The sequence below is a fragment of the Trachurus japonicus genome, chromosome 6 (assembly GCF_045865225.1).
Source record: "Trachurus japonicus isolate A0001 chromosome 6, Traja_1.0".
Taxonomy (NCBI): Eukaryota; Metazoa; Chordata; class Actinopteri; order Carangiformes; family Carangidae; genus Trachurus; species Trachurus japonicus.
This window is the reverse complement of record NC_140912.1, coordinates 22,766,032-22,790,258: the sequence shown is the minus strand read 5'-3', so window position 1 is coordinate 22,790,258 and position 24,227 is coordinate 22,766,032. Positions and strand designations below refer to the sequence as shown.

At 39.4% G+C, this 24,227-nt stretch overlaps 2 protein-coding genes across 3 annotated transcripts in view; both read left to right on the top strand.

The window, feature by feature from the left end:
- il34 (interleukin 34) overlaps positions 1-5,200 on the top strand; it is a 33,727-nt gene extending 28,527 nt beyond the window's left edge. The window contains exons 7-8 of the mRNA XM_085779877.1: positions 193-376; positions 4,017-5,200. Coding sequence (XP_085636003.1) covers positions 193-376; positions 4,017-4,075 — 243 coding nt within the window. The 3' untranslated portion in view covers positions 4,076-5,200. The remainder of the gene's footprint in view (positions 1-192; positions 377-4,016) is intronic.
- Positions 5,201-12,510: 7,310 nt separating this feature from the next.
- The window catches only part of lonp2 (lon peptidase 2, peroxisomal), a 30,590-nt gene continuing 18,873 nt past the window's right edge, over positions 12,511-24,227 (top strand). For both annotated transcript variants that reach the window (XM_085779867.1, XM_085779866.1), the window contains exons 1-9: positions 12,511-12,848; positions 14,619-14,754; positions 14,934-15,047; positions 18,558-18,689; positions 18,802-18,921; positions 19,025-19,188; positions 19,832-19,926; positions 21,925-22,043; positions 22,159-22,298. In XM_085779867.1, coding sequence (XP_085635993.1) covers positions 12,517-12,848; positions 14,619-14,754; positions 14,934-15,047; positions 18,558-18,689; positions 18,802-18,921; positions 19,025-19,188; positions 19,832-19,926; positions 21,925-22,043; positions 22,159-22,298 — 1,352 coding nt within the window. In that variant the 5' untranslated portion in view covers positions 12,511-12,516. The remainder of the gene's footprint in view (positions 12,849-14,618; positions 14,755-14,933; positions 15,048-18,557; positions 18,690-18,801; positions 18,922-19,024; positions 19,189-19,831; positions 19,927-21,924; positions 22,044-22,158; positions 22,299-24,227) is intronic.

Sequence of the window (24,227 nt, the reverse complement as noted above, 5' to 3'; positions counted from 1 at the left end):
TACGAAAACTTGGCCATACTGTGAATCAAAAGCATCTGTTGGTGGAAATGGATGAAGGAAATGTCTGGAAAAATTGACTGATGGTGCTTTTTGTGCTGTTCTGAGGGGTTTTTGTGCTTTTTTTCTTGAAGATCATTTATCATCTGTGCATTAACCTTTCCTTCTTCTGTGCATGTTTTCATGTGTGCCCAGGTGTTACAGCAGGAGCTTCCAGAGACTATCCAGGACATTTGGGATCGTTTAACAGAAGAACCGGACAGAGTGCCAGAGTCCAGCTGGCGATTTGTTTCCCCAAAATCCCTCCTAGACAATTTCTGCCACACCATGTACTGCCTCTTCAGCGAGTGCTTTGCCAACACAGAAGAGCAGCAGGACTGTGAGTATAATGTAGGAAACATGTATGAGTAAAACCTCCTGTGACTTTACAACTAAAACACTGGCAAGAGACTGACACACACACACAGCACCAGGTGTTTAAAAAAAAAAAAAAACTAATCATGAAAAGCCATCCATATAAACACATCTAACGGATTTATTACATTAAGAGGATTATCTTGTATAACCTCCTGTGGCAGGACATTCCAACATGTCAGGGTCCTGATGTGAAAGCCCCCATCAGCATATGTTTTTAATCTACATATTGGAGAGAGTTAGGGTCATTTTATAATACAAAAACAATATGAGGTGGATGTGAATTTGCTGCAGTTAGCATGCACATTTGCAAGCCAGAAACCAACTCTAAAAAACTAACATTGAGTGGACGGGACAGTTTGGGTCCCATAGCGTTTGGTTTCTTAGCCCGACTATGTTGCGTAACTCTGGGCTCAGACTAAAGGAGTTTTAAAATCCTAAATGGCTTTGAAATCGGCTTACACCACGTCATATCATAAGGAGAAACTTCACAGATGTTCTGCTGCTGCATTATGTGATGCTTTTAATTCATTATCCGTGAATTCCAGTATATCTCCTCTCTCACCACACTGTCTAGCCTTCCTTGACTCAATTGCACCATTTGGAAATAGAAAGCCAACTCTGAAATCATCACAAGGATGTGAGATTGACTTTCTTATGATGAGTGATCTTTCAACCTCTTTCCCTTAGCCTGGTGTTGAGCTGTCAAAAACATGCCTGTCTGTCTTATTTTGTGGATAAGGGGAAGAATAGCAGGCCCCTAATCCAGCCCTCCTTTTTATTCCCCTTGTTTATTCACCCTATTACACCCTCTTTCAACATACACATGAACTCTTTCTCTTGCATCCTAGATACCATCCACTCTAAGCTGCTCAGCGGTATCTTCCACTGTTAGCTCCATATTTCACTTTCAGTGGCCTCTTATTTTTCTCAGATAGTTAAACCTAATTTGAACCTGCTTTACCCAGAGAACAGTCCACACACTGGTTCATTCAATTTCATGTCAAGTGATATCCTTAATGAACAATAATGGTGCTTTTAAAAGGTTTCAAGTCTGGTTTCAGATATAAGAGCTTTACTTTTTCTTTTGAAAATTAGTGGCAGAGGTTAGAACAGCTGCAGCCGACCTCCTCACAAAGCCTCTAAAGTTACATCCCTTACATGTGATCACAGGAGATGAGATTGCAGCACGGGCATCTTACTACTGTAACATCCTGTAGTGTGTAATGCCTCGTTATTGTCAAATCCTGTAATGTGTGTAATGTCTTAGATTTAATGACAACAACATCTGTGAAGTCTCTCGTTAGGTTCGTGATGCAACCCGATTTCAAAACCTATTAGAATATTAAAGCTTCTGTGGTCTGAGAGCGGCTTAAGTCATTTTTAATTTTTTTTCTTTTTTTCATATAAGCTTTGTGAAATTGTTCCAGTGCATTACAAAATCACGACTATGGATTCCCTCAATGTCAGGATGGGAACATGCTCAGTATTGTCTGTCAGAGACACTCAAACATGTGGTCACTGAACACATGACTACATTCATCATGAAAACAGTGCTACCCTGTTTTGCGTTGCCAGAAGGATTTAATTAGGCCCTCAGGATCTAAAGCAGCTTTTATTCACTCATTCTATTCATGCTTTCCGTTTTAATGCTCCATCTCTAAATATGTAGCATCTGTGTTTATTACTGTCACAAAAGCTGTACACAGTGTGCTGCAGCAGCACGTCCTGCGGTGGTTCAACACATTTCTGGTTCACATCATATGATGTGATGTACTTACAATAACATGTATATTGGAAACTGGCTAATTAACATGCCTTTTCTTGTTTGTTTATCTAAAACTAAAGCATAAAGACAACAAATGTCACCTGCAGCACCATAATCAGTCAGTGTCCTCCTCAAAACATCCTCTTATTCTGCTTCCTACCGGCCACGTAATGTTGCTTTCTTCGGCCATACACAACAGACACTGAATGTATGGGTTATCCATCATCTGTTACACAGATCCCTATCTATGCCACACAATATCTTTATGTATATGCAATATGTTTGCTGCAAATAAACCACAACTTTGACTAATGTATGTGCTGTAATTATGCTGCTCTTGCTATATCCTCATACACAGGGTAATCCGTCACTGTCTCATTATAATCACATGTAATGTGTCCTGTTTGAGGCCCTCACATCTGGAATGTCACTGGACAATGTCACTGCATTCCTCAAGCAAACACCGGCACATTGCTATATCCCCCATGTGGGTATTAAAGCAATAATGTAACATTGCATGTTCTTTGAAAGATCAAGACACTTGTGGGATCTTTTGTCTCTTCTCCACTCATACACAACTGAGGCTCATTAGTATGGGACCTTATCCTTTGTGTGGTCTGGGGGAAGTGGCTGTCTTGAGTCTTGTTTGTGAAGAAAGTAACAGTTTGAGTGACATGCCAGACAGCCAGCCAGCAAGTTCAACTGTAAATCATAACATATATTTAAAATCTTGCGGAAATGTGTTACATTGAGTTAATGACCTGGGCCTGGATATAAGCAAAATGGGGAAAGGCTCAGCATGGTCTCCTGTTATTGCAGCTTTCCTCAGTCATCACATCTCTACAGCGAGGGAGCTGGTATTGCATAAAAGTAAATCTACCGTGACTCTGTAACTAAAATATGTTTAAGCTGCAATACATCCACACAGGAATTATACATGATTGATTCTGCTATATGTAGCAGCCTGCAGTGCTTTAGCTTTGACTGACTGAGTGACAGAGTTTAATGATCATATTTACACTTAAGTTTGTCAAGCTAAAGGCTGTGTCAGCCGTTTGTGCTATTGATTGACCTTTCTTTAACCTGTCACTGGCCGTCATTTACATTGGGTTTCATAATTCACCAGTTTTCAATTAAGAAGCATGGTCACGGGCTGTCAAAACAAACTTTTGCATATTCAGTGATTTGAAAAGAAGATAAACATTTTTACAATTCTCAAATAAAAGTCTGCCATGGACACATGTCCTGGGCTTCACGGGGGCAGTAACATGACCTTCAATGAAGCACTTCAACTAAATAAAGCTCTCCGTGAAATTGCCTGATATGAGTTCAGGACATGGTGTCACAGCAAAGGACATGGTTCTCAGTGACAAAAGTATCAATTTCCTACTCCTATGGAAATATATGAATGAAAAAACACACTGAACCATACTTGAGAGACTGTCACGCCATTTTCTAAAACAGAGACGTGTTTAAATATTTACTAGATCATTTCAAACGATGACAGCACTTCTATATACATCTTATATACTTCTTAGTGTTGTATGACAATGGAAAAAGCCATGTCATATCAACATTGTATATACAATTGAACATCTACATCTGCAACTACTTTCTATATTTTGTGTCTCCTCAGAAAGTTGAAATCTGAGAGGGAAGTTGTGCATAAGTTGAGAAGCTCTGGTCCAATGGTTCATATTGTATATACAAATGAATGAGCCAGGGAGGGTAATCCACAACTGAAGTGTGACAGTAGAAAAATGCGTTGATAGACTCTTCACAGTGTTTATAATGAGAATTATCAGTGATTAATGCAGTCTTTTCTTCTCTTTTACAGACTGTGGTATTTCCCATTGGAGGAAAGGAAGGAAGAAAGACTTACAGCCAGAGAGCTGAGAAGAGGACAGTGGGGTGAAGTTGTCCCTGTTGATACTGATTAGGGATTAGTATCATTATCTCCCTTGAGCTGTAGGGAGCGAAGAAAAGGACAATGCACACTGAAATGAGACAGTTCAGTCCTGATTTGTGAACATCAATAAGTCTTTCCCAAATCTACCGAATAGGGCCAAGATTGTCTTGATGATATGATGAAGACACCAACCCTGACATGGCTCCATCAATCAAACTTCTTGGCACAATAACAGTATTTAAGATAATTTTACACAAATATGAATTTCTAATTAACATAACATAAAGCTCATTTTGCAGTTAAAGCTCCATCTCCTCAGAATTTCTAAATTCTCTTTCAATAAGGATGTCCAAAGAATTTGTGTCTTAATGGCATCTCAGAGAGATGCTGTGGTATTTATGTTTCTAGCTTTGGAAGAGAATTGTTAATGTTCACATACAGTGCATTCAGAAAACATTCGGACCCTGCCAATTTTTTAATGTTGCAACATTATGTTAAAAATAATGAGTAAATCAATACATGAATGAAGTGAAATTTAGAAAAATGAACAAACTTATTTCTGTAAGTTCTCCAATTGAGAGACATCTTGAGCTCAGCCAGTAAAAAACTGAACGGGTCTGAACACTTTATGAATGCACTGTATATGTGTGAAAGTGATGTATGATCTATATATTAGACAACTTCATTTGTAAGGTGGATTCTTTAAGAAGGGGAGTGTGGCATGAGCCGCTTAATCCTCATCAACGAAGGGTTAACTTCACCTGGAGTGAGGACGTCACTGTGGCTTTGCCAAATCTCTGCCCAACACTCTGTGATGTGCACATGTGTACCTGCACATGGCACAACGGCAAAGAGACACATTGGATTGTTATTTTACTGAAAAACATAGACTGAGTTTGTGACATAGTTGGACTTTTCTTCTATGAACAGCTCTGTCAACCATCAGTGGACTAGAGTGAGAGCAATGTACATGAACTGAACCCAAATCCTAAAGGCAAAATGATAACTGCTGTTTGCTTTTCCCTCTCAAGTTGTTGACTATGCACTATTTAACCTAGAGGCTACATTTTATTTTACAAGTGTGCTACAGGCCCAGACTGCATAATCAAAAGCTAAAAAAAAAGAAAAAAGAAAAAAAAAAAGCTGTTCATTTTGGCTCCATTTCCAGTCAGTTTTTGTGTATGTTTATCATCTACAAGGAGTGAGAGTTGAACCCAGACAACATACAGTCTCCCTCCATTCTGGCTACGCATTTTATTTTCACTTTGATCTGTTACATTTTTTTTTTCTCCTGGCCATCATACTCATTATCTGTGCAAAGCTTAAAGAGTGACCATTTGTATTTCAAATGTGAAGTGGCATCGCAGTCAGAATTTGTTACCTTTTTAATCAGATCTTTATACATTTCCAAATGTAATGGATGACTAATCTAATAATAATTACATGGTTGCCATAAAATTTGGGCCAATGAAAAAGACATTTTCTGGTAATTTAGAAGATGATGAGTTGTATTTCATTAGTAAACACAAAAAGTGGCACACAGTCTTGTTTGGGGTATTTTGTGTGGTTACTGTGAGAATGACATGCTAGAAAGAAAATTAAATTCAAAACTAAACAAATCTCAGGAAATGGATGGGATATATAATATTTTACACTTTTAAATCAGAATATTTAACTTCAAATCAGTAATTCCTGCCATTAGATTAGATAAGATTGCCCATTAAATTATGCCGGCCCCTACTGTTTTATTTTCTCTTTTACAATTCAACTCAAGGCTATAGGTTTTTGAGGAGGAAGACACAGCTCTTTTATATAGACCAAACTTTTGTTTAGTAGGCTTTCTGTTTGTAAGGCTCAATGTGTAAAGCACAATACAAACTTGTGAAAAAAAGCGGAAAATGAAGGCAAGTCAACCGTATTTGTACTTGATTCTGTATTATCACATGCAGTTTCAATGGGACAGGTCTAAATCAGGAACAGTTTTTGTTAGAAATACTTAAAAGGGCTATACACCTAGGTTAGGTGTTCCCATTTGAGTCACTTTATTAGTAGACAGGCTGTAAAAAAAAAAAAAAAAAAGTCAGGTTAAAGGTCACAGATGAACTGACCCTCATCACAAACATGGATGTTAACAGCAGGGGAAGAAATGATCCACACTGACAGACATTGTCTTTTTAAAGAGTTCTCCAGTGTGCTGTAATAACTACCGCAGTCTTCTGCATATTTATGTTTGACCTCACACAAAATAATAGGATATTTGTAATAATAACTCTGTCTGCCAGCTAAAGCTAATATTTGGGCCTAGCTCTCTGTTAGTTCTGAACGTGAACACCAACACATAGTTTGTAAAAATCTCAGTTTTTGTTTCACTTACATTCAATTTAGCATAACCAGTGATGGACATGTATTTGTTCTGACGGCTGTGCATGGTGACCATGTTTGTGTGTAAGGGTCAGTAGCCACAGGAATCAAGCAAATGAAAAACAGAGCGGCTCAGTTTGCTACGGTAACTAAAGCAACAATATTTGCTAGCAGGGTAAATTTGCAGTGCAGGCTTATTGATCCACAGTATTTAGCTAGTTAAGGCAAGGATGAGAGTGTTACTGTGTACAGGTGAGATCGCTGAATTCAGTCGACCATTGTTTGTAAGTGCTGAAGCCATCCACTATATGCCTGGCTGGAGTGGTACCACAAATCACAGGAAGGACCCCTGGGGTTGTCATGGTTGGGTTGGGGCACATCCTTGATGTTGTCTTGTGGCTTGATTAAAAACTGCCAAATTCATGAGGTTGAGTCCAACATGTCTGCACTGGGTTCAACAGATGTTTGTGTTTTACATGCCTCACTTGATTATGGATAATGATGACGTTTTGCTGAGATGCTAATGATGACGAAGTTCCGCTTGTGATGATTCATGGTCAGCACATGTAGAATAAGGATGCATGAGTGATGCATAGGAGGGACTGAGGGGAGGCATTTGATTGACAGACATGTTTGTGGCACTTGGCTTATTTAGTTTAGGAAGATACACCTCCTAAGGCCCAAAAGATAATAAAGGCACTTCCTTTTAACTGGGTCATTCCATCAAATTTAATATCTTTTTGGATGGGTGAATCAACATTTCGGCAGAGGAAGGCCTTCACTGTGGAATAGAAAGCTTACCCTTTAATACATGGGAATTATAATGCATTGTTTGCATTACACGCTTAATGTGCATTGTCCCACAAACAAGTGCAACACATCTTTTATTTTGGTAATAAACCTATCATCTTTGATCATTTTAAAGCGTTATATTAAAACGAACCAGACTCTAAAAGATAAACAGAGGTTGTTGAAGTGGAGGGAAATGCGTTTATTCCCCCACAACCATTTAGTAACAGTGAGGCAGGTTGAATCACTCATTTACAGTACTGGGGTTAGTCAGGACTCATGATTTATTTTCCCACCACTTCATACAGTATTTTTCTATGGCCTGTGTGTTTACCTATTATGTTTATCTCCATGCATCTGGTTCATTGCCTGCAAATCCTGACTTGCTGGTTTAGTCAGTTAATGACTTTTGGGAAAAGTGTGTTTGTTATGATATATTATATGAATATTTTTTATGCAGTTGTTACCAAAGTTGGTTTCAAACACGCTCAAAATGCTGATGAAATGAAGAATTGATCATATATATATATGTGTGTGTGTGTGTGTGTGTGTGTTTGAAAGCTCTTTGTTGTATGAAAGTCTCAGTTTCAGTTCATGCCTTCACTCCTAACCTCACATACATTCAAGCTTTGCAAGCCTAATTGTGTCACTCATAAGGAGGGAGAATGATGATGTTCAATTATTATGTTATATATACGTATAGCAATGGGTTGAGCAGCTTTCTGATCTGATCCTTAAACCCTAAACTTGACCCCTTGCCAAAGAAGCTCTATAATGATGTAACAGATAAATGATAATTATTGGTGTAGTTCTATAAATGCAGTGTGTATCTTTTATTATACTTTATCGATCATATGTAACCGTATGGTTGTCTTTTTGTAACCATAAGAGCATTTTAAGGTGTATTCAAGGATCCCTTATTGTGAAAGTAAATATTTCTGACTGGCAACAACAAAGAGATGATAACTGCAAATACATGGGTGGTTGTTGTCCGTGGTCTGAAGATAGATTTTAGAAACAGATTTTTTTATACACAAGATGTTGAATTTATTTATTATTTGGAAATGTATGATGCTGTATAATGCTATGTGACAGTACTTTTATGAAAGAAATAAAAATCAAATTCCTATTTTTATCAACTAATCCTGCATCAAGAGTTCATTATTTTTAAGCAAATGTAACTGTGGTGATCACTTTGATTGATTGAAATGGTTTGTGATGTCAGTGCGATTTATCTATAGCGCAATGAATCATTGACTTTATCACTGATTATATCCATATGGACTCGATTACGGCAGTGTCCCGTACATACTGTAACCGATACCTTTATCATTCCCTGGTGGTATTTGAAATGGCCCCTCTCACTTTACTACATTTCTGATTGCTTCTGTGTTGTTGCTGTGAACTGGTAGTATTTCACAGTCATCCCTCATGCCAGTCATTTTTCCTGTAATCATTTTCCCAAATCCTGACAGCTGCATTTCCTTACAGTTGTGTTTTCTGCAATATACAGTATTTCACTGATGTAACGCATTCTCCAAACTCTAGTCTAGACCAGTGTTTCCATTGTACTGTATGGTGAACTTGGCTAAATGCTCCATTTCTCCTTTTATTGCTAGCTTACTACTAGCTTTCCAAGGAACAGACTGTATTTTTTTTTTTTGGCCAATTCATTAGGAAGTGTGGAACTAGTAATGTGCAGTAAAAATAAAAACCAGCAAAGTCTGGTCAATACAATAGGATAGCCTAAAACAGTCAAGACAAACACACAAGTAGATTGATTGAAATTACTTAAAACAATTAATCAACAATATTTAGACAGTGATGATTAACAGGAAATGTAGATAATGCTACAGATAATGTCACTCAAGGATTGCAGAAATGCAGTTGACTGAGGATGCTTGTCTGACATAATGCTTTATTGGTAGTACAATCACAAAACTACATGCAATACCAGAAATGACCACTAGGAAATTAAGCCCCTCAACAAAATGTATTGATGGACTGGACAGCCAAAACTTTAACGTTTGATATTGCTTCAATACTCAGCTGATTTAATAGGTTATATCTTAGTAGCCTATATCATGTTTTTGTTGTTATGTCTCTTGAAGAACCTGTGGCACATTATGCTCTCTAAAATACCAAATTGTCGTTTCAACTGGATTTAACAGTAATTATTTTTCCTGAGTTTCATATGTGCTGGACAGATGGTTTTCTTACATCTGGGCAGAGCTATGCTGTTTCCAACTGTATCTAGTCCTCTAACCCAAGCCAAACAAATCCAGCTTCACATTTAGCAAGCATAAGACTCCTGCTCTTATCAGTCTTCTCATCTGCTCTCCAGCAAGACAGTAAGTAAGTGTATCCTCCAAAATGAGCTACTAGTGCAATACAGACTAATTCAAAAATGACCTTTAGTCTATATTCTGCATTTGTCTACAATAGCAAAGAAAAAAAACAAACAGTTATTCTGTTTTTGACATGAATCAGATGTTCCTCTCTTTCATGAAGTCTGTGTGTCTTTTGCAAATGACTCAGATAGAATCAGTTGAAACTTCTGTTGGAGTGGTCCAAGCCACTGTGGTTTACTCACAATCTTATACATACATACTGCCAACTTAGTGCCGTTTAACAAGTACATCTGCAAGTACTTTGTATGTGACTGCTCAGAAAGATGAAATCTGAGAGGAAAGTTGTGCAGAAGTTTAAAAAAAAAAAAAGAAGAAGAAAGAAAATCTTGGCATTTCCCCATCATTCAAAACAGACTAAAGTTGTAGGCATGGTAATGAAATGATTTTATGCACATATAATCTTGATATGAAAATAATATAAAGCTAATTTTGGAGGTAAAGATCCAAATCATCACATTTTCCAATTTTCTGTAAATCAGGATCCCAGTATCTTTTTTTCTTGAAGCCCTCAAGACAGCCAGGTCCCCCCATCCGCTGCATCAAAATAATAAAGTGATTAGACAGAATAAACTGATATTTACAATAAACAGTTATAGGTTTTTGTCCCTATATTTTGATAATCCAATTGGGTGTGTTATTGGGATTTTTTATTTTTATCTTTTATACGTGTATAATTTCGATAACCTCACAACTTCAGAACGGACAAAGCTCTATGGACCCCCTGAGATCTCTGGTGGGGGCGACCCCCCCGGTTGGGAACCACTGCTCTAAATAATAACTGCTTCATGGCAGCTCAGACTGATGCTATAACCATGTCGTGTTCATGTTTAACTGTAGTAGTCTGCATGTGCTAATTTGTAGGCTTAGCTCTCTGTTAGCTTTATAAAACCCCGGATGTACCTCTTACTTCAACACAGAGTGCTTCAAACACACATGTAGGTTACTGGAGTGTAATCAAATCAGTGATGGACATATTGCTGATATGTTCTGACTGCTCTGGCCATGTTTGTGTGTATGGGAAAAACCATAAACATACATTTATGTCTATGCAAAAAACAGATGGACTCAGTTTGCTCTGGTAATGTAAACACAGTTGTCTGAGCTAAATGGTTGATTTTATTTGACCGTTTTTTCTGTGTAGCCTACTGTTGAGATTGCTGAATTGTCTGAACATACAGTTAGCTACAGTATATCTACCCAACCACTGTTTCCAAGTGCTGAGGACGTCCACTGTGGCTGCAGAGTGGTACCATAGATCACAGAAAGGCCCTCTGAAGTTGTCAAGGTTGGAATGCATCTTTGATGTTGTTGTGTTGCTTGACTGAAAAAGATTACAGTATTTCATAATTTTTACTCTCACGTGTCTGCACTGTGTTCAACAGATGGTTGTATTTTACATGCCACACTTGGGAAAGTAAGGGTTAGATGTTAATAAGATGAAGATGTCCTCCTCTCTCAGTGGTTCATGGTCAACACATGATGATTTAAGACGTGTGAGAGATGCATAGGAGGGATACTGTAGGCTGGATGTGGAAACACAGATGTAGGATAAATGATGATTAGTGCTATATTTCTATAAATAGCCTACAGTGTGTGTTAAAAAACAACAACAACATTTTATCTTGTTATCTTATATTATGGTTGTCCTTTTTGTAACCATGCCATCATTTTAAGGTGCACTCTGGCAACAACAAAGAGATAACTACAAACACATGGGTGGTTTACTTTGTCCGTGCTAAGGATAGCTTTTGGGACAACACAGTTTTTTGAACAAAATAAATATCAAATTCCTATTTTTTTTAATCAGCTTCTGTATCTGATCAAGGGGGTGCCAAGATAATAATCTAACAATACAATAAACAGTTGGGCCGTAAGTAAAGCAACTGCCATTACCTAATGCATGTAAAATCTTAAATCTAGAAAGCAGCCACTAATTGAAAAAAACAAAGCAACACAGGAACTCAAAATACTCAGGTTAACAACAAGTATTCGTTTTGTTGTAGAAAACTCTTATATTTGTGAAACGAATCTGGAAACAATTGAACACCTGTTTTGAGACTGTCCAGAATTTGTGGAAATCTCTCCATGACTTAATATCAACCAGTTCCATAAATATAGGTTTCTGGTCCTAATATTAATACTAATATATCCTAAATATTCAAATAGGTGTAATCCTCAAAGATAAAAACAAAAAACAAAACAAAAAAACAGAGTTTTTGGTGAATAATATCATTATAAGATTCATTACAAAATATTCACAAGTGTCTTTATGGCAAATCCCCACCCTCTTGGCTTGCTCTTAAGAATGAGTTATCCTTGTTAAAAATGTTTGAAACAAATAAATAATCCCCATGCAGATAAATTGTACATATAGCAAATGTCCTAAACCCCTTGTACCTTATAGACTCACTTAAATATTTTTTCTTTTAATTGTTCTTTTATTTATTTCATTCTCCTTTCTATCCTTTTTCATCTAAGATATATGATGATTTTAAGTGTTACACTATCAAAACAATTTTTCAGTTTGAATTGCCCAAGGGAGGTGTGCAATTAATTTATATGTAAAAAAGAACTGTTTATGTTTGAGAAATGAAAAACAGGTGGTTTGTCCCTCGATGCTTACCGTAGGTAATTCAGGAACTCCAGGAAGTAGGAGCAGAAAAAAAAACAAAAAAACTTTATATATTTACATTTTCGCGACAGAAAATGATGCACAAGAGCAGTGACAAGACAACACCAACAACACAACACACACAATCTTTGAATACACGTTATATTAACTTTCTCGGTGCTGGATAATTATCCGTTCGACTTTTTCAATGGGGGGGTTTTATTTTGAAATTGTTACCCGGAAGTCGTTTGTTTACATGGGACTGGCTCGTTTGACGGTGACAGCCAGGAGGTGTTTGTGTGCAGGATTTGTTTCCCCCCCAAAAAAAACAGTGACTTCTGAAAACAAATCGACAATGGCTTCTGGCAGCGGCATCCATATCCCGAGCCGCCTCCCGCTGCTGCTGACCCACGAAGGAGTGCTGCTGCCCGGGTCCACCGTCAGGTTCAGCGTCGACTCTGCACGGAACATGCACCTGGTCAGTCAGCGGCTGTTAAAGGGGACTTCGCTGAAAAGCACAATCATAGGAGTGATTCCCAACACCAGAGACCCCGAGCACGACACCGACGACCTGCCCACCCTACACAAGTAACTTAACACGCACTTTAAGTCGCTGTCTTATAGCCCCTAGCTGCTTCCTCACTTGTGTTTCTGATGAGATTTTGCTGTTGTCGTTTTTCTTCTTTTGGGAGGCGTGACAAGCGTTGGGAAGGTCGGGAGCCCTTCAGGAAGTTTCTAGGTCAAGTAGAAGAAGTTGGGGGGTTGAATCCAAGTCAAACTGTGACATTTTATTGTGAAATACTGAGAAGTGGCAACGCTTCAGGCTCCCAGAGTCCAATAAAAGTAGTTTTCTACGTTATAAGAGCCATGAGATGAAAAACAAAGGTCTTTTACAGTAGATTTAAATTCATTGATTTCTTTACATTACGTTAAACTTGAATGATACAGTGTATTAAAACATTCTCTTACCATTTTCAGTTCTAGATGTTATGCCCGAGTTAGGTTTGTGAGTTAGTATGTGCAGGTCATAGTTTGTGACAAATGTAGCCTATTAGTGTGTGATTTTTGGGAGGCGTGACAACCGTTGAGAAGGTCGGGAGCCCTTCAGGAAGTTTCTAGGTCAAGTAGAAGAAGTTGGGGGGTTGAATCCAAGTTAGAGTCAAACTGTGACATAATTTTATTGTGAAATACTGAGAAGTGGCAACTCCTAGAGTAGTTTTCGACTGTATAAGAGTCATGAGATGAAAAATGGTCTTTTAGATTTAAATTCATTGATTTATATCTTTACATTATGTTACACTTGAATGATACAGTTTATTAAACCATTTTCTTATCATTTTCAGTCCTAGATGTTATGCCATAGTCAGGTTTGTGATGTGCAGGTCATAGTTTGTGACAAATGTAGCCTATTAGTGTGTGATTTGTTCTAGAAAAGTCTGCCCTCAGACGGCAGTGTGGCTGCAGTCAAACACACTCAGCCAAGCACACAGAACTGGACTTTAACCTTTCATCAGCAGTCCACCAGGCCTGTCTGGTTACTAAGTAGCCTACAGATTGTCTCTTGAAAAGTTAGTTATCAGGAAAAAATCAAGATCCTCCTGTCATCCTGTGTTTGAATCAGTCTGTGACAGAGATGGTCATAATCCTTTAGTTCACCTGTGACCCGCATATCACTGATGAAGCTCTCGTGCTGCTCATATTTGTCCTGAAATTGGAAATATTGACAGCTTCTGACTTGACTCAGATTAAAATTCAAGCCAATCAGCTGTTAAGTAGCCTATTGGAGCTGTGTGTTCATTTAGAAAATCCTCACAATCGGACGTCATATATTCAGTTTAGTTACATTGGAACAAGCAGATGTTTGTAGTTTTTGCCTAAACCATTACTAGAAAATGGTTAGATTATCAAAATAGTTGCTGTTTAATTAGCCTATTTATTGATGCATGGATCTTAATTGATTTGACTGTGACTTTAGGGCTGCATTTGTTTTGTTTTTTGCTAAAAGTAAAATGTGCCACAACACTGATGTGCATCATTAGCACCATAAGTGTTGCCCTGACCAACAAATTATATTCTCAAAACAACATGTTTGTTCTGTAAATAGCCTAGCCAAATAAAGATCACATCATCAGATTAAGATTTTTCACATGAAAACAAAAGCAAATGCAATTAGAAACTGTAAACACAATATCTCCCCATGTAATCGCAGTATGTTTTTTTTTTTTTTTTTTAATGTTTTGTATTGAAGAATAATCCCGTCCAGCCTCAGGATGCTGAAATTGGTCTTCCAAAGAGTTGTGTTTCAGAATCCACCTCCTCTGTCTCACTCTGACCTTCTCTCTCTCTCTGTCTATGTAGAATTGGTACAGCGGGTATTGCAGTACAGGTGGTCGGCAGCAACTGGCCTAAACCCCACTACACCCTCCTCATCACCGGACTGTGTCGCTTTAGAGTGTCAAGTCTGCTGAAGGAGCGACCCTTTGTACTGGCAGAGGTAAAGATACTGGTCCAGATCCTGTATACACTACACAGTTAGACTATTAAGCTTTGGTCACAATCTTCCTGATATTGTTATGCCCAGTGAATCTTTGTAAAAGAAGTAAATGGAAATAGCAAATTTTTATATGTAAGACTCAACAGCCTTTCTAATGATTGTTTTAAAAAAAAATGCAGGTGGAGCAGTTGGATAAATTGGAGCAGTACACGACTTCCTCAACAGAGGGTGTCGCCACAGATGATGCGGAGCTGGGGGAGTTGTCCCAGAAGTTTTACCAGGCTGCTGTACAGGTGAGTGTCAAAGAGATGAAAACAGGTTGTGGGAAAAATAATAGAGATATAGCTACATCCATGGTACTACTGAGGGAAGGGATTTGGCTTAAAGAAAAGAAGGTTAAGAGACCAAGTATCCCCACATTTCTGGCGTTACTTCCAGGTGTTTTGTTCCTTTTTTAAATGTTGTTTTTAATGATCTTATTTCGTCATGGTAGAATTAAGGACACAGATTATAAATGAAGATATACCGTACATTGGTAGGTCTCTGTCAAACCTTGTTACCTTAGAGGAACTATGCAAAAACATTTTTTAACCTCAATTAAACAGCTTTGTAGTAACTGTGATGGTCAAATGACTTGTTTCGGGGAGAATGTAGGCTCTCCACCTTCCACTTTGTGTCTCTTGGCTGAAAACCAACCTTGCAAGGTCAGCGCCTCCGACCCAGTGTCCCAGATTGTGTCTCATGAAGGACATGGACTGCTTTACAGCACTGTCTACGACACAAACACGCCTGGTAATCCGTAATCTCTTGTGGGAAACTTCCGTCTTCCTCAGAAGCATCATCTTTGTGTCTTTTTATCAGCTGATGCTATCGAGGCGTGGCCGCTTTGTCAAACTTGACAGGGCGGCCGGTCACGCCTCGATGACATCAGCTGATAACGTCATGCTAACACCAGAAGATGCTTCTGAGGAAGACGGAAGTTTCCCGTCGAAACATGTCAAGGCACTGACTTTTTGTTACATTACATGTCTTGTATGAGAAGCTTGTTCCAGTAGTTACATAGTGTTACTTTATTAGATTTCTGACAAAGCTGAAGGAATTTATTTGTCTGCTTATTTGTGACAGCAGGACCTCAGCAGATCTCTACAGTGAGAATTTTTTTTTTTTCTTAACCTATTTGGTGACTGTAACTCACCCACAATCAGCATCAAACAACTAAGTACATCACGGTTTTACTGTGCCTCAACTTTTATCTTGACTTCTGTACTACTGTATCTTTTACCTGGTTTTCTTTTTATACTTGCCTTACAGTCAACATTACTTTGTTTCACTCTGTACTGACTCTTCTAACCACTCGGAGCATAAACCTGGAAAGCAGCGGATTGTTTTACCAGTTGTATCCAGTGACATCCAAGTGTGACCTGATCACAGGTCAGAAATAGTGATCTGGTCTGAGGCAATTTGCTGCATGTGTTTTCTTCCCTTTGGGGCCTTTGCTTTTGTATTTTTCACACGGACCAAAAGCGCCTCTTTGGCTCAAGGGAATACACGTTGAATTGAAAGTGACATTAAGTTGAAACAGGTCCTTCTTGACAAATAACCATAACTAACATTCTCACATGGGAGCGCATTCCCAACACATCATTGCTATATGTTTTCCTTCTAACCCATGGACCCCTCTTGTGTTTTAACCCCAGATATTGATGTTGCCCGCGGATACATGTCTAATATGAGTTGTTGCAGGTCATTTTGCACTGTAGGTGCACATCATACACAGTATGTAAATGTATGAGCTGTGCTTTTCAGTGTTAGTGCTGTAACATGCAGTGCGGGGGCAAGAAAAAGTATATAAAGTCACAATTAAATGTTCATGATCTAGTGCCACAACACAGTTTTTAATATACATATTAACAAACACAGTGCTGGTGTAGTATTTAGTTGACCCAGCTTCAGCAGCAGTAACCCTCCTGTAGCTACTGATTCGTCTTGCACAACGCTCAGGAGGAATTTGGGGATCGTTTCCCCAACTGAGCTGCAGCAGGTCAGTCATATATTCTTGTGATGTCTTGTGTAAGCGGCTCCAAGGTCAATCCACAGGATCTTTAGTGGATTATGGTCTGTTCTCTGACCGAGCCACTTCAAAAGATGTTTGAAGTCATTCTGTAGTTGATATACTGTGATGGTCAGGGTCATTGTCCCTTGTGCTTGCCCCCCCAGCAGGTGGACAGCCACCCTGACATTATCCCGTAAGACACCTCAATAAGCCTGGGAAATAATTTAGCTGTCAGTCATGTTGACCTGTCGAGGCTCGGGTACAGTGACGCTCCAGATCTGGATGTTCCCACCAAACACTCCTAAACAGTCCATAAAACACCTTCCCTGTTGGAGTCTGAGAGTCCTGTCTTGGGGGGGTGCAGTGATGTGTTTTGGAGATCAGTGCACCTCCTTCCTCGGGGGCGGCTGTGGCTCAGTCTGTCACTGGTGTGGGAATGAATGTGTGTAGGAAAGTGTTGTATATTAAGGGAAAAAGCTAAAGTAAACTCCTGTGATTGTCGATAAGTCTAGAAAAGCTCAGAATAAATGTTTATCCATTAACCGACTGATCATTTACCATTTCCTCCATGGACTCGCTGTAATCGGGCACCGTAACTCACGATACTCACAGGCTCTGGTGAGTAATCTTGGTAAATCCATGAGGGATCAGAGCTGTTTCACTGTCAAACCGGCATGAGGGGCCTTTATCCACTGTATGTGTCTGTATTTCTGCAGACGTTGCCCAAGGGAATCACCCAAATTCGTAGGGTTATTCCGTGACCAAAGGATGCCAGAAAGCAGACAAACATGTCATGAAAGAGAAAAAGAACAAAACTGAAGGATGGTTTACAAAGGAACAAACCCACAGAGCTCAATGGTGACTCAGAGTCGTTCTTGTGTGTCGATATTTGTCCCATGACGGCACAATGATGAATCCAAAATCTGCTTTCACCAACTCTTATTCAACAGCTCTGATTTTGTTTATGAAATAAAGGAAGGGAAAAAAATCCCCCAACCCCCCCATGTTTGGCTTTGTCCATTAACGTGATGTCACAAGGTACTGTCCCACTACTCATAACTTAAAAAAGATTTTGTGATTTAGGAAGCAGCAGGAAATGAGAGATTTAAAGGAATATTTCAATAATTCATTGAAATACAGTCTCTCACTCTTTTGCCTAGGGATAGACAAGAAGATTCATACCAGTCTTAGATTTACTGTAGCGTAACGACTGATTACACACATGAAATGTGTTAAGGTGTTAATTATTGACCTTTTAACATGTGTCGGTGGTCAGAGCCGGGCTTGCAGTTTCAATCAGTTTCCATGAGACTTAACAGAGAGGCCAAAAGGTTTTTTTCCCCTTTTTTTGCAAAAACAGCAACAAGCAATTTGGCCAACAGATGCTGCTTTTTGGGAAAATAAAAATGTTCTCTCTTATCTCATCTTGCGCTGGGACATCCAGCAGGCCGCAGCTGTGTTGAACTTATGGAAGTTGGCAAACCCATAAATTAAAAGGTTGCTTTCTTTGCATTCACAATTTATGTTAGAGCTGGTTTCACTCTTGCTGGGTGAATTCTTGGAGAACTCTGAATGAACTCTGGAACGTCAAATATTGTCAGAATAACAAGAAACAGGCACAAATCATTACAGCCATAAAGTGATGGATCATGACAACAACACTCGGTGATGGACTGAACTGAGAAGAAACAACAAGTACGGTTGTACCAGTGACTCAAACCCCACTTTGTGTGTGTGTATGTGTGTGTAGTTGTTAGGCATGTTGGACACGTCTGTTCCAGTGGTGGCAAAGTTCAGACGGCTGCTGGACAGTTTGCCCAGGGAAACCCTACCCGATGTGGTTGCCTCCATGATCCGGACGTCCAACAAGGAAAAACTACAGGTGACGTGTCTGTCAGTCAAAATCGTACTATGCGAAGGGGCGGGAAAACAAGAAAGGCATTGGTTTTTGGTGTCCGCCAAATAAATGTCAGGTTCTTTTTGCATCTGTGCAGGTCCTCGATGCGTTGAGCTTGGAGGAGCGTTTCAAGAAAGCCCTGCCCATGTTGACCAGACAGATAGAAGGACTGAAGCTACTGCAGAAAACCAGGAAGACAAATCCTGATAATGAGAGGGTAACAGGGTTTTTCCCCCTCTCTTTTTCTTTTTAATAAAAGAAAGAAATGCATATACGGGATGTAGATAGATCAGAAGCTCCTCTGTCTCACATCTGTTCAGGTGCTTTCTGTGCGTAAAGGTGGAGTGTTCCCAGGCCGTCAGTTCAATCTGGATGAAGAGGATGAAGATGAAGATGGAGACGACATGGCCGTCCTGGAGAGGAAAGTTCACGGAGCAAACATGCCTGAAGCTGCACTCAGAGTTTGTCTGAAGGAGCTCAAGAGGTGAGAGTTTATAGCAAGAAGAGACACAGCATTTATAGGAATATGACATTTTCCACTACTTGAGCACATAGTCCTATATTTTTCTGTTTTTGTTTTTTTTGTGTGTGATTTCCCTAATGAGTTGGAGCTACAGTATGTTGACAAAAAGTATAAAAGGCAAATAAGCAAAAGGCAAAAAAATAAATGATACACCCAAAGAATAGGGCAATAAAAGTGCTGAGTTAATTAGAGTTGGAGTTGCTAATTTAAAGAAATGCACATTTGGGGATGCCATAAAAACAGCAAGGGACTGCATAGTCCTCATGTGAACAGTAAAGACAGTTCCAGCCACTGTAAATGCCTGGTTGCCTTTGTTTTTCAGCTGGGATCTAGGAATTTACGAGGGTTCATGAACCTTAGTGCCCCAGATAGAGTGAGGTGACCCGGCAGGTCGGCAAAATAATAGTGGGGGAAAATCCATTTGAAACTTTAGACACACCGAACAAGATCTTGCATCTCTCTGTATTGTACAGTAAGCCACTGTAGAGTGACCAGTACTGGTAATAATCTCATATTTCTTTTTGGACTAGATGGAGCAAATGAAGAGATAACTGCTCTTAACACTGAGAAGAGATAAGAGTTAATCCTGTTCTTCTGTATCCAGGTTGAAGAAGATGCCTCAGTCCATGCCTGAGTATGCCCTGACCAGGAACTACTTGGATCTGATGGTAGAGCTGCCGTGGAGCAAAAGCACCAAAGGTAAATAAAGCTACAGATGCTTCAGACACTGTAGAAGATCTCTGACACTCGCACATCTGTAAACACACCTGATGACTGTGATTGTGTGGTGATGACCAATCAGCTTCTGGTGCACTGCACTTTTCCTCTTGTGTCTGCTGGAGTCCACTGATCAAAGCAGTCTTCTCTTCTCTGAAGCAATCATGTGAACACCTTAAAGTATTAATACATATATTTTTTAAAATAACTGACCACTTAGCTGTTCTGTTTGGCTTTAGTCGATTTACAATTTCTACAAATGCTTAAAGCTTTGGTCAGTATTTCTAAATGGATAAAGTGACAACATATAACATTCATATAATGACTGACTCCATCATACAGGTTTTTTATTATAGTACCTGTACAGTATCCTTCTTATTTGTCAGTAAACATATACCTTTGGACCAGCTGCGTTCATAGTGCCAAACTATAATGCTTATTTATCATGTAACTCTAAATACAGTAACTGCTCATGTTGCTGTTTCAGCTGCAATTGTAAATTGTAAAATATATGATATGTCAGTCATAAAAAAATTGTGTCACTCAAGTGAGTGTGCCACAGCTCATTGTACTTTAGGCATTATTAGATCTGTCAGCACTTACTTTAAATCCCACATTGGGCAGCCCTTTCCTGGATGTCATTCCCCCTCTCTCTGTCTCCCCATTTCCTGTCTCTCTCAACTGTACTGTATCTAATAAAAGGCATGAAAAGGTAAAAAAAATATATACTTAAAAATCTATTATTTTCTCTGGTTGTTCAGTCAACAGTTTGGTTTCTGTCCGTCAAACAGACCAATGACTGTAAGTCATATATCACTCGTATCTAAATGTGAACCCAAACTCATTTCCATTTGAATTCCACGGTGATCATGTTACCCTGTCAGAAAATACACTGTACCATACACTGTGTATGTGGTGTGCAGCCACATAATCACGAGGGCTCACCGCCAAAAGATTTCACAATCTGACTCATATTGTACTGAGGTTCTCCGTCACCACTTTCCTTTGTGTCTCTGTCTCTGGTGCCCGCAGACTGACCTTGGTACTAAGTAACCTCACAAAAGTGGAGACTCCAGAGTTTGAGGACAGGGTTCAGTTGCAGGATGAAAGTTCAAACTCAGACTATATGCTGCAAAAATATCCTAAATGCTTTGGAAAAATGTTAATAGATACAGCTCTGGAAAAATGAGAGACCACTTTCACAAATGTTTCTTAAAAGCATCTCTACATGTATGACAATCATTCTTTTCTTTTCTTTTTTAAATACAAACACAACTCATTCTCCTTAATGAGACGCTGAGGAGGTCATCACCTGAACCACATCTGATTTTATAGGAAGATTATAAAAACCACTGCTGGGATAAAACATTGACATTATCCCACAAAAACTGATTCACAAACTCTTCCTGTGTTAAAATATTCTTGCTGTGTTGTTTAAGAATAACTATGAACATGTTTTCTTTCTTCTCATTTTTATTATTCAAGGTCTGAAACTTGATATTTTTGTTATTTAGACTAGTTTAGTCATTTTCAGCCAATAAAAGCTCTAAATGACAATATTTTTATTTCAATTTTGGGAGAAATGTTGTTGGTAGTTGATAGAATAAAACAAAACATTTTTAATTTAATTTTACTCAAACACATACCTATAAATAGTAAAACCAGAGAAACTGATCATTTTGAAGTGGTCTCTTAATTTTTTCCAGAGCTATATATATATATCTTCCACTTCTGACTTTTTGTGTCGACCTTTAATGCTGTGCCCCACCAGGTAGCATTTTTTATTATTATTTTCAACTGTCCACTATTCTTCTGTTATCAAATTACAGTCACTCCTTCCCCTGTTTCTGCAACTCCCACCTCACTGTTCTCACCGTCTCATCCAGTCTTCACTTAATGTTTTCTCCTTCTTTCTTTAAACCATCCATCTAATCCACATTCACCCCACTCAATGCACACACACACACACACACTCCTCAGACCGCCTGGACATCCGAGCCGCTCGCACTCTGCTGGACAACGACCACTATGCCATGGACAAGCTGAAGAGACGTGTCCTGGAGTACCTGGCTGTCAGACAGCTGAAGACTTCTCTCAAGGTGCTTCTAGTAGACAGCTCATTAACAGTTACTTAAATATACAAAGTAATTCTGTGTTATATGAAGCGGCTTCTTCAGTGTCATATACTGTATGTCTGCACTGCTGTGTCTCTAGGGTCCCATCCTATGCTTTGTGGGGCCTCCGGGAGTCGGTAAGACCAGCGTGGGACGCTCCATCGCCAGAACTCTGGGCAGAGAGTTTCACCGCATCGCTTTAGGAGGCGTCTGTGATCAATCAGACATCCGAGGACACAGGTAGGCTCTTAAACCAGTAACCGTACTCAAAGGCCTTTAACAGCAGACATTGTTACAATGTACAGTCAGAGACCAATTCTCCAAATTTAGTGGAAAAGTGCTTTCAGACTTCCAGTGTCCTGACTCCTGAGGCATGTGGAAATTTTTTTTTGAATATTTGCATCTTTGAAAAATGAAAGATTTATTGAAGTTGCAGCTCTCTTTTTAATGCCTAAACTCCATCACCACCCAAATCATTGTGTTTTTGAACTGTCCATACATGTGTATATTTCTGCACCTGTAGTCAAAGCTGAAACGATGACATTTTGGTGATCGAAGTTCAAGATCAGTTTGGTTTTCCCAACTTGGTCTTGTAAATACGATGCAATGAACACCTTGAGAAAACCTTCAAATTTTGGCATTCAAGTGTTCATTTTCACATGGAGCTTCAGCCATCATCGTCTTTATGATACAAGAGGTTATAATGCTCCATCTGAGCAGCGCTGCTTCTTCAGGACCGACTGGAGGCTCAATGACTCAGCATTGGAAATTGAGTAGGTCTGCAGTAAAAGGGCTGGTGCCGGCTGTCACTTCAGTTCCTTGATCCTCTCTACTGCTTCAGACACGGCTCCTTTTACAAGTTAAAAATCAAGTTTGATGCTGAAGTTCATGTTTCCACATTTTCATATTGTTCTCGGCCACCAAGTAGATAGCTGTCAATGCTAACATTGGCTGTGCAGCGATAGTAAAACTTGTAAATTGAATTGAATCTAGTTTCAGCACGTGAATAATTGAAGCACAGTGTATGATACTGAGCCAAAGGAATATGAGTACATTGTTTTGAAAGTATGTTGGAGTGCAGGACTCTCTGCTGTTAAGTGGAAGACAAGCTTTCATGAGTAGAACATCTGGATTACATTTCAGCCACAATCAATCATCACACGGCGACTGTAGCTGGGGTGGTAGAGGGGCTCCTCCACTGATCGGTAGGTCAGATCTCCCACTCCTCCAGTTTGCATGTTGAGGTGTCCTTGAGCTAAATATACTAAAGCCCAAATTGCCCCAAATGATTTGCCATCTGTATGTGTTTGACAAGCACTATGCACCGAGCAAGTGCTGTATTAATGTGTGTGTGACTGACGATGTCCAACAAGACAAGGTATGAATCTTGTGTACGACTGGAATCATGTCTGGGTGTGAACTCTGGGCTCAGGGCCACGTTTCTTATTACAGGCAGTTCAGTAGTCACCCAGGCCTCCCGGCTCCTCGGGACCTGCAGGGAAGCAGAGTTTGGCTCCCGGTTCACTGAGCCTTGCAACAATTACTGTACGGCAAATAAAACTGCCCCCCAAGTGGGTGGGCTAAATACAGACCCTGCTCCACTGTTGCGGTGCAGCCATAAAATGTCTAATGCTAACGACAAACATGGTATCTGTATTGAAAGATGGTGGAAACCATGATGGAAACCAAGTGCAGTTTCAATTGCCCTTATTGAACAACTGTAAAGCCACTTTTTGATTACGTTGCTGTAATATTCAGTGGTCAGACGTCACAACAGTGGTGGACCTGTACCTGTATTAGAGCTGTACAGAAAAGAAAATTGAATTTGAGCCCACTGTGGGTCTTAACATTAACTCATCTATCAGGCGATGTAGGCCAAACTTTGTGCAAAATTGTATTTTCGAGTAAATCCGGGATGAAAGTGTGGTATTTTTTTTCACATTGGATAATGCAGGCGCACAGATTATACGTCAGCCTGCACACGATTCACCAGCCACTGATATTGGATCCGTCATCCGTCAATCAAACGTCTGAGACAACACACACACACCGAGCTCGGTCTAGCACCAAACATTGAATATCCTGCCCGCTCGATAACGACCAATCAAATTCGTTTTCCTTACTCGGGTAAACTCGTGCGGCAACTCGTGGAAACTCGGCGCGACAAAC